A 14988-nucleotide genomic window follows, 5' to 3' on the forward strand; every position below is an offset into this window, starting at 1 on the left:
CAATAACAGATACCAGGCTTAGAGAGCATTGAAAGCAAGAGAGAACAAGTGGGTCTTGAGAGTTGATTTGAAGCGAGTGACTGTGGGAGCTGCATGCACTCAAGCTGGGAGAGAGTTCCAGAGAGTCGGGGCCATGAAGCTAAAAGAGCGCTCTCCGAGCGTGGTGCACTTCTTGGGTATAACAAGCAAGCCAGAGTCAGAGGACCTCAGCTTGTGTGCAGGGACATAGCAGGTCAGCAGGTTGGAGAGATACGCTGGACCTCTGTGATGAAGGGCATTGTAGGCAAGCAGAAGAATTTTGAACGTAATCCTGAACTTTACAGGTAGCCAGTGCAGCTGGGCAAGACAGGGGATAATGTGATCATGTTTTTTACATCTGGTAAGGATCCTACCAGCAGCATTTTGAAATAGCTGCAATCGGTTTATGGCGCATGATGGAAGTTGCAGTAGTTGAGTCCAGAGGAGATGAATGCATGACAGAGTATCTCTGCATCCAGGAGGGAAAGGTAGGGACGGACCTTTTTGAGATGTTTCGGAGGTGGTAGAAGGAGGATTTGACTACAGTGGAGATTTGGGCATCAAAGGTGAAGTTACTATCCAAAAGTACAACAAGGCTTTGTACAATGGGGGAAGGCAGCAGCAGACATTTTCTGAGGTTCTAGGCAGCAATATTGAGATTCTTGAGTTGAGTTTTCGATCCTACTAGAAGTTGTTCAGATTTGTTGGTGTTGAGCTGAAGAAAATCAGCCGACATCCAGGCCTTGATGTCTTGGATGCAAGCTGAGAGCCAGACCATGGCAGAGGGACATCCAGGGTCTAGTTTTAGGTAGAGCTGGGTGTCATCTGCATGTTGGTGGACAGGGTCACCCAAGGGAAGCATGTAGATGTTGAAGAGAAGAAGCCCGAAAACAGATCCTTGGGGGACACCGCACGTGACAGGGTTTGCGTCACCACTGCTTCCATCACATCCAGATAGGTAAGAGGACAGCCAGGAGAGACAGGTTCCAGAGATCCCGGCATACTTCTGAAGGAATTCTAGAAGAATGCTATAATCTGTGGTATCAAAAGAAGCAGTTAGGTCAAGGAGGACAAGGACAGAGGGCGCATCAGCAATGAGCAGGAGATCATTTACAATCCGGAGCAGAGCAATTTCGGTACTGTGATGTGGCCAGAAGCCAGACTGCAGAGATTCAAGCAGATTGTTATCTGCGAGATGTTTCGTCAGCTGGCTGGCTACAGCCCTTTTCAAGAGTTTTGGAGAGAGAAAAGAAAGACTGGATATGGGATGGAAGTTGAATAAGACATCTGGCATTACTCGGGAAGTCTTGATAGCAGCAGGAACCAGTTCTGAGACCAGGGACAGGTTGAGAGTGTGCATAATGAAAGGAGCAAGATCAGAAGCACAGAGACGGACGAGATGTGTTGGCCAGGGGTCCAGGGGGCACGTGGCAGTAATTGATCTGAACAATATGCTGGAGACATCAGTAACGGAGAGAAGAGAGAAGGAAGAGAGAGCAGGAGGGGCAATCGGAGAAGAGTCAAGGTTGTCAACTACTATAGAGAATTCATATTCTGCTCATACTATATCTGAAGTAATGTTCACAGACATGCGTCTGTGTGTGTTGGGGGAGAGGGGTCATGCAAGTGTCATCATTCCTCTGTTGTACTCTTGCAACTAATTATACCATTCTGACATTTTTCTTTTTTAAACATGTTATTGAATGCTGAATAAGCCTAATCTAATTTAAAAAACAATGTCTAAGAACCGTTGTCACAGAAAGACTGCAAATTAATTCAATGAAATGACAAAGAAGGACAGCGCCGTGTTATCTGGAGTCGTACTTTTCCGTTTGCTATAAAAAACAGTAAAGAATCACAGGTGCGATGTCGTGTAGGAGTGTCAAATATGCCATTTTAACGGCAGTGCGTATATTTGGTGATGGAGTGTGGTCTGAGAGGCTGTAAGAGGCACTTGCATGTTTATACTGTTGCTAGGCACTTAATGATGCTTTATATTCGTTCAGAAGGGTAAACTAAAAGCAAGCAGTAAAATCCAATCTGTTTTGTTTTTGTTTATTTTTTTATAACATCTCTGGGTAAGGACCCCCCCCCCCCCCCCCCCCCAATTCCTTGCCTGTGAGTCGTGGGTTTCTTTTTTAACAGAGAACATCTCTTCTGTAACGGGGTTTGTCATTTGGCTGGAGGTTTTTTTTTTTCTTAATATTTTTTTTATTTCATTGACACACCAAGCCATTTCAAGAGCACTTTTTTCTATTATCCATCTTATTACTGGAGCAGCAGTGAGCCTAGTCAAATTCGATGTTTGCTTTTTTTGGTTTTGTTAATATAAACCTTGATAACAGCATGCTGTGAAGCTTATAAATGATGCTCCAGTGCACTCAATGCTCTTCTCTTACAGCTACCAGCACAGGCAGCAAAGGATAAGAGCATGGAATGAGAGGAGCTGTAGATTATCAGCCCTGGTCTATAGAACTGGTCTGGATCATTTGCATGCCATTGATTTTATAAATCCCACTAGCACTGTAGTTCCCTATTGGGTCTGAGCTTTCCTAAAGGTTCTCAGATCTGTTGATTGGGAGCCCCTTTTTTCTGATTGCCTGGGGGGGGCAGTCACTGATTGCTGCAGGTTCACATGCTGGTTGGTCTGTCATCTGAATTCAAAAGGAGCTAACAAAGCTTGCTGCTGCTGCTGCTGCTGCGCTGAAGCCTTCACACAGCTGACTCCAAGGAAACAGGTGCTCTGTCGGGTAGCTGTCTCCATGTCTCCCCATCCCCTCTGCATTGCTGGGGTCTGTGGAACAATGGATTGCATTCCCCTGCAGCTGTGCTTGATAAAGCCTTAGTTGAGTGTGTTCTGTCTGGTGTTCCTCTAGGACGGAGAACAGGATTGCCCGTTTTGCTCAACGTCTGAATCAAAAGCAAAGAGGGCAAAGCCAGTGCCATGCGCTGAATGAGGACTTTAGGCACTTCATGCTCACAGGTTCCCCAGGCATTTCACAGAGCTTAGACAGGTAAGTGCTGCCGCTTCTTTGCTGTTTGCACCGACGCACTAGGAAGTGGAGGTGCATTTATTAACACCATTGTCTAAATCGTACGAGTGAGTGTTTTTTGTTCCCTTTTAAGGTGTTTTTAAGTAATGCATTAATTTCTCCAACAACCGAGATGTACTTTTTTTAAGCATTTTTCTTTAGACTACACCTATTAGGAAAGAAAGATGCAATACTGAATAGTGAACAGTGGGGTTCATTAGGGTTCTGTGCAATTGATGAAACTGTGATAATGTGTTGTAAGATGATTTCAATTGCCTTATTATTTATAAGCAGAAAATATGATAAAGCAGTGATGACTGCTAGAAAAGGTTATTGACCGTCATAAACTGCAGAGGATTAATGATTGTAGCAACAGTGCTTTATAGGTGTGTGTGTGTGTGTTTGGATGCAAGGCTCATGTTTTACTGGTTATCTGCACTTAAACCCTGTGCAATTTACTAGGTCTGTGATTTCCAACTCTGCATTAGCAAAGGCAATGCTGCCTTGTAGAGCAGGCAGGCTTGCTCAGTGCAATGAGCCACTTTAGATGTATTTTAAATTCCCAGCTGTGTGGACTCAGTCCTGCATTATGCTTTGCGCTAAGCACTAAAGCAACTATTGCATCTTGTCATTACTTCTAAGTGACTGAATTAAATTGTTTTGCAGAAAGGTGGTGGTTATGCAACAGCAGCCATTCTCGCTACGGGTTGCTCTAATAATAATAACTGTCACTCTCTGACCACACTGTTAGTGTATATACCGTGCTGCAGGGATGGCAGTAAGACTCCCATTCCATAGCAGTTTGATCCATTCTTGGTTTCACTGTGAGTTTAGTGACACACACCTGAGCATGTTACCTGTGTGCTCTGGCTAATCAACCTTGTAGTAAAACCTGAAATGGGTGCAACGTCTATGCAATAGGAATCTTATTTCCATCCCTGGCTGTGAATATAGGAATCCCTGCTTTGCCTGTTGCCTTCACCTGAGCTTCCCAGCCTTCCCAGCTGTGGGAGGATGAGGACCCCTGGGTGAAGCGGGCACATTGTGCCCAAACTCTGACGCTACATTAAGCGAAGAAGTCGTTTACATGCGTGCCAGTATTCCAGAAGCTGGTAGAGGTTTGATGAGCACGACACTGTTACACTCTAATTATCAAGACTGTGCCAGCAAGTGACGGTTTTATTGCCTTAACCCTTCCTCGATATTGTGACCCTAGACCCTAGACCCTAGAACTTAATGAACTCAGTCATAGGATATTTAGACAGGTTAAAAGTAGTTGTGAAATTGATTTTTGTTTTTAGTACTGTTTACGCTCAGAGCTGGCAAGCAGCTTTGCTCTTAAGTACATACAGTGGAATCATTGTGAAATGATCTCTTTGCAGTTGGTGTTGACCCCATGGATATTTGCTCCCCGTGAATATAGGATAACAATCAGGGATGCTTTTGTGCAGTGTATTTGAACTGTCTATCAAAATGACAAGTAATTTATTAAATTATATTCGTAATAGCTGTGTTGTGTTTTAGTATTATTTATTCTTGCATGTCCGTTTTGGTCCACAGCGCAGCCAAGAATGATAACAGTTGATTAGGTGTCATGCTCTGTAACAGTGTTAAATACCTAGTAATTCACTTCCAGAGCCATGCTGCCACATTGTAATGTGTGGGTGTGCCTCATGTGCTGTATATTAGTTGGAATTCAGTGATTCCTTAGATTATGTGAAATCAGTGTGTGAAAATTAATCTGTGCAGGATTCATTTTGCAAGATAATAATAATAAGAAGAAGAAGAAGAAGAAGAAGAAGAAGAAGAAGAGAAAAAAATCAATATGAGGCTGAGTTGATGCAGTCACAAAACCACTGCATGAGACAGAGAGAGACACGGAGACAGAGTCAGAGATAGAGAGATCTCAGACACCTTGACAGCTCGGATTTTAGGCTCCCTTTGTTTGTTTTTCACTGCAGTTGTTTTTGAGCTCATTCCAGTCTTTTTAATAACGGTTTTCACTGCAGTCATTTCTTAGTTATCACTGTGCATTGCCAAAAGAATCTCCTGGGAAGACCTTGAAGTCGCATCTGTTCAGATCATTAGCTCTAACGATCTTAAAAAAAAGCCCAAAGAAAAAGCGATGCTACCATTTATCGGCCCCCTGTTAAACAAGGCTCTTCTCTTATCAAATATGGGTAGCTCTCATCAGTCTCTCACTGTGGAGCCAATGGTCAGTTAACAGGTATCTCTTGACAAGCTGCACTTGGACTTAAAAAGCAAACATTTTGATTTCCAAGGCTGCAGTATTAAAAAAATCAACTTAAGAAGGGAGTGATAAATGAATTAGTTACAAGATCAGTGTAGTACTCCTAAACCTGCCATGCAGTCTGTGGCCTCTTTCAAGCAAAGGCTGTCAGACGTGCCAAACTGTGCAGTGGTTTTGCAGACTGATGTGTGCCGGGGGCTTGGCTGAGATCCTCAAGCTCGTCTCCTTTGTGACCAGAGCCAGACCAGCGCACAGTGAAGTAGCCTGCTACGCCCCAAACCCCCGGGAGCGCTCCTCTCCTGCGTTTCTCAGTGGGGTTTGTATCTTGTGGAATAGGCACACACACAGCCGGTGTTCCTGTATTCAAATGTTAAAGCAGTTCACAGCGTGCCTCTGTTCACTTTTTGTGGATCTCATATCCGTGCTCCCTTGCTATCACTGCATCTATTTGTGGGCTTGTCAGTTTGTTTATCTGTTTTGACTGTTTGTCTGGAACAAATACTTACATGAGATCTTAATAACTGCCTCTCGTTTCCAACAGTTCTGTATTTTTTTTAGTAATGTTGCTGGGGGTTTAATGTTTGTTCGGAGGTGCTCTGTCTGAAAGGCTGCTCAGTCACAGCCCCTGCAAGAAACACATTCATATCTGTGCTCCTTAGGAGGAGATGCTAATGCACAAGGACGTTAGGCTCGCCCACTCCTTCTTGAATATTAGCACTGCGTGTGTGCAATCGTGCACAGGCACACACACATATGTGAGCTTGCGTGTGAGATAAACGATTGAGCTTGTCTCGTTATTTTCTTCACTGATTTCCCATTTTCCTTGCATGTGAAGATTTTGTTCACGTACAGTGAGATTTTGACCTCACAAATCATATAGAGGCAGACCGATTTTGGAGCAAGAACACATTTGCCATTGTGCTTCAAGGAGTTTTTTTTTTTTATTTTTTGCAATTTTGACCCCTCAGAAACTTCCATGTCAAAATGACCCAGCAAATGCAGAATCTGCACCTGTCTCACACCAAGAAGAGCAGCGCTCCGTCCTCCCCCAACGCAGCCAAGCGCCTCTACCGCAACCTCTCGGAGAAGCTGAAGGGCAGCCACTCCTCCTTCGACGAGCCCTATTTCTTCAGCCGCTCGGACAGGCTGAGGAAAACGTCTGTGGTGAGTAGCTCCCCCCTCTGTCTGTCTGTCTGTCTGTGTGCTTCATGTATAACCTGGAATGGCTCAAACTGCAGTGCAGTTCAAGCCCTGCTTTAATCTGGAATACATTTAAACTTCCTCCCATGAGTTCGGTTAGCGGCAGGTAAAGAGGACCTGCTGAAAGCTCTCTCACGCGGACCACTGACTGCGGCAGGGAAGTGAAAGTGATTTCGCCCCGCTGGTTGTAATAACAAGCGGCAGGGCTTGCATTGCAGTACCCCCTTACAGCCTCTCATTCTTTTGCCAGTATAAGTGTGTGGCAAACAACCTTGTTTTTGCGAGGTTAGGATATCTTGAGGGAAACAGAAATAAAAGCTCTCAGTTCTCACAGTTTCTTGAATGTAATTCTAAAGTAGTCTTGCAATATCAGAATCAGCAGAGGTCTTGAAAGGGCGATATGAGTTGCAACAGTCTAGGTGTTTTTAAAGGACCAAAGAAGTTCACTTCAGAGGGTTAGTTTACTTAAAGGGACGTGAAAAAATAAATAAAAAAGAGAAGAAAACTTGCAGTAACCTTACAGAATCATTTGAGTTTGTATAGGATAGAATGCCAGATATCTGAACTACAGGAGGGTGAATAATGGGAGGACAATGGCATTAAAGACCACAATAGAAAATTTAGTACAGAATATCTTTTGAAAGGATGCCGTTGATAGTTTCTCTCTTGTGTCATGTTGTATAGAGATGTAATGTTATACAACGCATGGCTTGAATAACTGATATTTTCTGTTTTAAAAATATGCATTGTGTTGCACTTTCAGGAGAAAAAGGTATTCAAATAAAACAACAAATATGGTGTGTATTGTACTGACGCAAAGGCAGGACAGGGACAAGGATTTTAAAAGCTTTTTAAAACGATTGTTACATCGTGAGTTTGAAAACTCTTTTAATGAAGAACACTTTGTTACCACCAGGGGCACTATTTAGTACAGCTGTAACCACACTTTGCTAGATTTTGCCTATTTTAAGAAAAGCTTGTGGCAGTTTTAATGCTAGTTTTTGCCAGTGCTATACAGTTTCAGTTCACAGAAGTTAGTAGCAAGATGGAACTGCAGGTCTAATGCACTTTGTGTGTGTGTGTGTTTGATGCTCCTGTGCTCTTGTGTGGTTTGCAGAACGTGCAGTGCAGCGAGGCTCTGTTCGAGGCGGTGTGTGATGCTCTTGTGTGGTTTGCAGAACGTGTAGCGCAGCGAGGCTGCAGAAGAACATGTGCAGCGAGGCTCTGTTCGAGGCGCAGCGAGGCTCTGTTCGAGGCGGTGTGTGATGCTCTTGTGTGGTTTGCAGAACGTGCAGTGCAGCGAGGCTCTGTTCGAGGCGGTGTGTGATGCTCTTGTGTGGTTTGCAGAACATGCAGTGCAGCGAGGCTCTGTTCGAGGCGGTGTGTGATGCTCTTGTGTGGTTTGCAGAACGTGCAGTGCAGCGAGGCTCTGTTCGAGGCGGTGGAGAAACAGGATCTGGATGCCGTTCAGCTCCTGCTCTACCAGTACTCATCCGAGGAGCTCGACCTCAACACCCCCAACAGCGAGGGGCTAACACCACTGGACATCGCCATCATGACCAACAACGTGCCCATGGCCAGGGTCCTGCTGAAAGCTGGGGCCAAGGAGAGCCCGCATTGTGAGTACCGCTCCAGGGACTGGATAGTGACTGCATTGAATTGCATTACAAAGCTGTTGATCAGAGCAAGTTGTATTATATAGGGATCACTTTGAGTGCCTTGACCTGCCCTGTTACCAGACTCAGATTGCATGTGTTGTTACCTATTGGTAACAGTGTAGTTATGAGTGTGGATACATTAGGGTTACACATTTTAGAAAGGTTCAGGTGCATTTTTATAAAGCCTAGTTTATTGTTCTTATTTATTTATTTGTATAATAGTATTGCTTTTAACATCCATTACATTAAATGCATGTTCAATAACAGATCCTTGAACTAAAGTGCTGCTGAAATACTGTGTGCTGTTCCTCTAAAAGAGGATAATATTCCAGACTAATGTTGGCTGCTTTAGCAACCCATTTAGACCTGCTTTCATGACTAAAAATCTTGTTTTGTCTGGAAGACAGACCTTGAAAACACACTCTTTGAGTTGAAGCTTAGTGGATAGAGCCCTGTTCTCATTCTCATCAAACACTTTGCAGCATACAGCAGTTTTGTGGATCGTCCACGAGGCTCAATTGTTTTTTGTTCACTTATTTTTATGAAAGATTTAAAAAAAAAAAAAAAAAAAAATCAATGTTACCTGTGCCAGTAACATTTGTGCAAGTCTAGTACTCCTTGTCAATGCAATTCCTGCTGTGTTGGTTTCCATTTTTAAATGTTGTATATGCTTGGCTGCACCAGATTGTAATTATTTCTATCGACTGATTTACCAGCAGCTAACTCTCTAAAACAAGTCCTTAAAGCTAAATAATCCAGCTCTTCTAAACATGACAGTATTCCACCCACACCTCCTGCTCGATAGAATGATGGGTTTGTTTTTGTTTTGCTGCTTTTGTTTGTTTTTCTGCATAGAGATGTCAATCTCTTGTGCTTCAGGAAATGGCACCTCAAGGCTTCTAATATTGACAGCTTTTCCACTGGCACTCTGCTGCCCTTCTGAGGCCCCCCCCCCAGGTATGGTACGGCCGCACCTTTTTTCTAGGTCTTTACAGTAGCTCTTCTGCCTTCCCTGAAAGGAGTGTTCTTAGCCAGATATTTATTTGTTTATTTTTCTGTCACGGTTCTTGAAAGAACATGCAGTGGTATTCAGGGCCATGATCGACTGAGGAGGCAGCATTCATTTTACCATGTGACAAATGCAGCGTTGCAAACACAGTCCTGCATTCATTTTACCATGTGACAAATGCAGCGTTGCAAACACAGTCCTGCGTTCATTTTACCATGTGACAAATGCAGCGTTGCAAACACAGTCCTGTGTGTTCCGAACAGTGGCTAAAAACACTACACTGACTTTTTTGTTTCGTTGTTTTAAACGTTGACCTCATCTCCAAACAAATTAAGAGTGATGGCAAGCAGGGCCTCGCACTTGTTTATTCATTTCCTGCACAGAACATAGTCTCTCTCTCTCTCTCTCTCTCTCTCTCTCTCTCTCTCTCTCTCTCTCTCTCTCTCTCTCTCTCTCTCTCTCTCTCTCAATTTTAGTTATCCTAAAAATAGTATATTATGTAAGTATAATGAGGTCCATAAATGTATTATTTATAACGAGAGAACATAATGCAATATCATCTTTCATATCCCTTAGATATAATGAACGAGGTTCACTTATCCACAGATTTTTATTGGGTTATTTAATACAGATTTAGTTTAGTTTCCAAGTCATGCTTAATTGTTTCTATTAAGTTATTTTAATACTGTTTACTATCTAGTCCAATTTAAGAGGTGAAAAATGGAAACAATACCTCCTTAGAAAAACATCACGGGACAGCTGGAGATCTTGATTTCGCTAATTTGGTTCATAATTTTGAATATGACTCTTGGATGTAATAGGAATATATTTCAATTTCAGTATAGTTTGGTTCTTTGTTTGCAAATGTTGCATGCCTTGTGCATGTAACAAAAAGGGGACAAATGTACCTCACAACGGTGTGTCGAAAATTAAGAGGAATTCTTCACACACACACAAACATTGTTTTTTTATTAATGATGGTCAGTTTCAGGCCCAAGGAAAAACAATAAATATAAATTACAGCTTTCAATATAGAATGTAAATAATTACAATGGAGAAGTCGCAGACCCAACCTGCGCTCGTAAAGCTGTAGGATTTAAAGCCACTGGAGACTGTAGCCCCTCAGTTATCCACGGCCTCACGGGATCTCTCTGCTAGGCCAGGCACACACTGGTGATCCAACTAATCGGCCCTAATGCATCCGCTACTGAACGGACCAGGTCCTTTCAGTCTTGCTATTCAGATTAGTCCCAAGGTGCCAAATTAAAAGGCAGCCAGGTACGGTCTTAAGCTTTGCCTGCTTGCTCAATGACTTTTTTGGTGACTTTTTGTACAGCGTACAAAGGTTAGGTCAGTGACAGTTCAATAAGAATGTCGTCTAGCGATTTGACAGCAGCTTTACAGCAGTTATTTCGCAGCTCTGTATATTGCTGGCTCGTGAGTTGTCTCGTAAGTAAATCAAGTTCCACTCCCAGGAACGCGCCAGTAATCGCCTAACACTGTAAGTGTACAGGCTCTGCGAGGCACACGCAACATGTGACATGGTGTGGTGTAACTCAGAAAGGGAATGGACATGGAAACACTACTGGGGAATCTGCTGAAGCAGTCAGGGACCATAGAGGCCCTCAGTAGTCATCCCTCTGGTAAATTACACGCGTCTCTGTTGATCAGAAATGAGTAATGAGAAAGGAATAAAGAAAGCCACAGTCGTGCGGCAAGAGTTACTTAATGACCCCAGGTGGGTAAGCGGAGAAGTGCCTCAAGTCAAAGAATCACAGAACAGGCTGCAATTGAAAGCAATACCATGCAGACATTACTGTGACTGAAGTGGAAGAAACAGGGCTGTCTTCGAAGAACAGAACGGCCACTGATCACAACAAGCATTCCCAATGAGCTCTTTAAACACCGGCCGGCAAACAGAATCTAGCCATGACTGCGTTATTGAAAACTGAGCCTGTCCCAGAGGAGAGGGGAGAGCCAGCACATATAGTCGCTTCATAGAAAGAGAGGGCTTAGCCACAGGAGCTGGATGTGTTTGGAGGAAAGCGACAGCATTTAAAGCATTTACTTGCAAGAAAGAAAAAAACATTCAAGTAAATGTGGTCATGTAGTAGAATAAAAACCCTTGTCACAATTCATGCTTTTTTCTATGTTAAGAATGCTTTGTGCTCCAATATTTCCAATATAACCAATATTTGTATATAAAGTTAAGAAAAAACATTGGAATATCTCTTTTTAGTCAACGTTTAATACAGCTTTCCACCAGCACAGCTGTTTTTATAGGTAAATAGATAACAGATCATTCAGAATCAGCTTTATCGGTGATGGTGCACCGGCAATGAAAAACCAAGGGCAGAAAGAACAAGATGGCATCTCTGCAGTATAAGTGATCCAGTGACATTCCTGACATGCTTTTATATCTTTCTGAATACAGGGTCATTGATTAGTTCAAAGTATAAAGAAGATCGCGGAGAAGCACATTAGCTGTAATCCTGCCACATGGATATCAGATTTCAAGTGTTTCTTTAAGGGGGAAGGGGTCGGAGGGCAGGGTTGGAGAGGAGGGAGATGCCCCTCTTGCTCCTTGTAGTAACGGCCGTTACACCCCCACTCCATGCTCAAGTGGAGAAGCTGTCAGATGTGCTGGCTGTAGTGGGGGTCTATAGGGTACACACGCTGTGCTTAGAAGTGGGAGTAAGAACAGTGAAGCTTGAAGGAGTATGCCCGCATATGCGGCACGGCACAGGATTAACAGAAGGGGGATCCATTTGAAAATGCTATAAATAAAAATTAAAATGCATGACAAGTCAAAATGAAACCGTAGGTCTTTGGATTTGTCAACAACTACTTTCCTGGGATTCATTAAAAAAGCACTTGTGTTATTTTCATTTTTTACAGTGGCATTTGATCAATGAGGCTTTATTTTTAATGCAGGGCTTTACAGGATTTTATGTTTTTGACACTTGTGGTAATGCAGCGATGTGCTGGGGGTGGCTGTGGGACTGGCTTCTACAGTATTTTAGATTAATCAGACTCCTAATTTTAAAACACACATATACATATATGTTATTTCTGTTCACCTTCTCGTGCCAAGGCCCCCTTTAAAAAAGCACAGTACAGTGATCTCAAGGGTTCTATCTATCCTGGTTAATAAAAACAAATGGAAAAGATCAAGCCTCCTAGCAGGCTGAGTGTAAAGAGCAGGCTCTCACCCAATGCAATGTGTCTCAATGCTTTGCAGTTGTCAGCCAGGAGAGCAGAGTACTGCACCTCAGCACCCTTGTGCAGGAGGCACATCAGCGCGTGAGTGAGCTGTCTGCACAGGCGACGAGCGAGGGGCTGAGCCTCGACAGCACGGAGAGAGAGAAACAGCTGAAAGCCTGGGAGTGGAGGTACCGGCTCTACAAGAGGATGAAGACAGGCTTCGAACACGCCAGTGAGTACAGGGGAGAAGACAGGGGGAGGTGCAGGAGTTCACCCCTTAGAGTACACAAGGAACTGAGAGGCGGTTCAAATGGTTTCTTCTTAAAATGCATTTGAGAGCGACTCAAGTATCGCTCGAGGAGGAAGCTGACGATCCAAACTGTCAGTACAATCGTGCACCTTGTTGCAAAAATAAGAAAGTCAGCGTCACTGTGTTTTTGGGACACATGTCCCTTGTACCTGAAAGGGATGACTGAGAATGTTTGTTTGATTGAATGTTCTTGGGATTTGCTGTCTCGTGATCACTTAGTTCCTGGGGAACAGGTTTTGTTGTTTTATAATGATTTTTCTGGTCCTGAAGATTTGGTCCTAACTTTTTTTTAAAATGGCAGCAAATGTATAATGAATTCAAGTGAAGCACCACAGGATTAGATCATTTGTTGGAATCCATAGGAATTTCCAGCCATTATTTTAAAGGGTTTGTAAATAGAACAAGCAATTACTTTCTTTAATTTCCTACCTTTTTTGCCTTCTTAACTTTTAACCACCAGCTTCATCGCTCAGCAAGTCCATGCAGCTGTTCATAGTAATGACAAGTCCCTATTCATGCTGACATGTACATGTAGGAACCTAACATTCCCATTGCCATCATGATATTGATCTGCTTTTCATCTTGACATGCAACAGAAATCCCATTCTCACTGAATTCCCAGGGGAGCTCCGAGCTGCATGGAATGGCGTGCTGAGCTGTGCTTGGGTTCCCCTCGCTCGGGAAGATTTAGACATGAAGTCAGTGTCTAAAATCAGGATGAAAGCAGCACTGCATCTGTGAGGGGTACACTGCACAGCTGAAGCTACAGTTATACCATTTAATCTAACAGTATGCAAGTAAATATCAAACAATGCAACATGTTAGCCTAAAGCAAGATTTTGGAGAAAAACAATCAATGTTTCTTTTGCTTCATTAAGTTGTATGTGAAGTATATAACCAAGCAGCGAGCAAGTAACTTGTTATTTTATGTGCTTTACCACACCTCTCTGCACTTTACAATGCTTACCTATGCTTTACCCTTCTTTCACTATGCTTTATTACACCTTGCTGTGCTTTTACTGTGGGAGGCTTTTATAAGGGCGTGCTCACTGTTCACTTTTTATTCAAACTTGTGTTGCTGCAGCTACAAACAATACAGAACAGACCTTGCCTCCCCTTCACTAACTCCACATGCTTGCCAATTAGTCTGCCCTGCCCTTCGTTCTGCACTGGTCACGGTGTTTGCTGCGTGTTGGCTTTAGAAAGTTTTTGTGTTTTTTTTTTTTGGTTTTTTTTTTTTCTGCTGACCTCCTGGTGTTGTCTTTCTTCCCAGGAGCCCCCGAGACGCCGTCCAGCGTCCGTCTCTCTGTAACGAGCAGCACGTCCCTCACTGTCACCTTCCAGGAGCCCCTCAGTGTCAACTCGGCTGTCATCACCAGATACAAAGGTACTGCAGCCTTTCAAGGGCCTCTGCTTCACTCAGCTGTGATAACCTGAGCCTGTGCTCTATCAGATACTAAGCACTAGGACCATTAGGACTGGTGCTCATACAGACTACCACCCGAGATGTCTTCAAGTCAAGCATCACACAACCAGCGTCCTTCAAAGTAAAGGGCTAGATCAGGGGTGTCCTGGAGGGCCATTCCACTCCATGTTTAACAGGAAAATGAGATAATGAACTACTTTAGGGTCTGGATGGAGGTTTGATAGGTTCAATTAAACAATTTAAAACAGGATTAGAAAGAAAACCAGGACTGGAAGGTCTTTGGCCACCCTTGGGCTAGATTCTCAAAGCTCCAAATCATCATTAGCATATTCTTTTATTTCAGAAATGAAAACAGCACAGAATAAAGTTACCAAGCCAAAAATGAGACACACAGACCTTAAATTCTGGGGCTTGTGAGTTGTTTTAAGTTGCTGGGTTTTTTTTTTTTTTTTTTTTTTTGTAATTGTTGTTTGTTTCCTAACATGCTGTCTACTTCAGTCTTAGTTGCTGGGATCCATATGTTTAAGTGTATACTGCAATGACTTAATACTCTTTTAGAAGCATCCAGAACACAAACTGTAGTCTAAATGTCTGGACAAGGTGTCTATCTCAGTCTTTGCTGGACTCTCTGCAGAGAGATGATAATAGAAATGTCTGTGAAAGCTGTTGTTTATACATGGCATGTCAGTTTTCAGAACGAAACCGCAAAAAACTCTGGATGTGATTTTAAAAAATAACATGCAGAAAATAACAGAGACCTGAAAGCTGCAGTTTATTTCATCCAGAGCTGAAAGCCAACGGCTGTTTTGTACCCTTTCATTTCATATTGTAGTCCTTCTCATTGGGGTCGTTAGGAGTGGCTACACACCCTGGTATGAAA

At 43.1% G+C, this 14988-nt stretch overlaps 1 protein-coding gene across 1 annotated transcript in view; it reads left to right on the forward strand.

Moving 5' to 3' along the window:
• Positions 1-2792: 2792 nt before the first annotated feature.
• LOC121296083 (ankyrin repeat and fibronectin type-III domain-containing protein 1-like) overlaps positions 2793-14988 on the forward strand; it is a 37461-nt gene continuing 25265 nt past the window's right edge. Inside the window, exons 1-5 of the mRNA XM_041221265.1 lie at positions 2793-3032; positions 6270-6465; positions 7910-8120; positions 12410-12604; positions 13956-14069. Coding sequence (XP_041077199.1) covers positions 2992-3032; positions 6270-6465; positions 7910-8120; positions 12410-12604; positions 13956-14069 — 757 coding nt within the window. The 5' untranslated portion in view covers positions 2793-2991. The remainder of the gene's footprint in view (positions 3033-6269; positions 6466-7909; positions 8121-12409; positions 12605-13955; positions 14070-14988) is intronic.

Source organism: Polyodon spathula, chromosome 21, assembly GCF_017654505.1.
Source record: "Polyodon spathula isolate WHYD16114869_AA chromosome 21, ASM1765450v1, whole genome shotgun sequence".
Taxonomy (NCBI): domain Eukaryota; kingdom Metazoa; phylum Chordata; class Actinopteri; order Acipenseriformes; family Polyodontidae; genus Polyodon; species Polyodon spathula.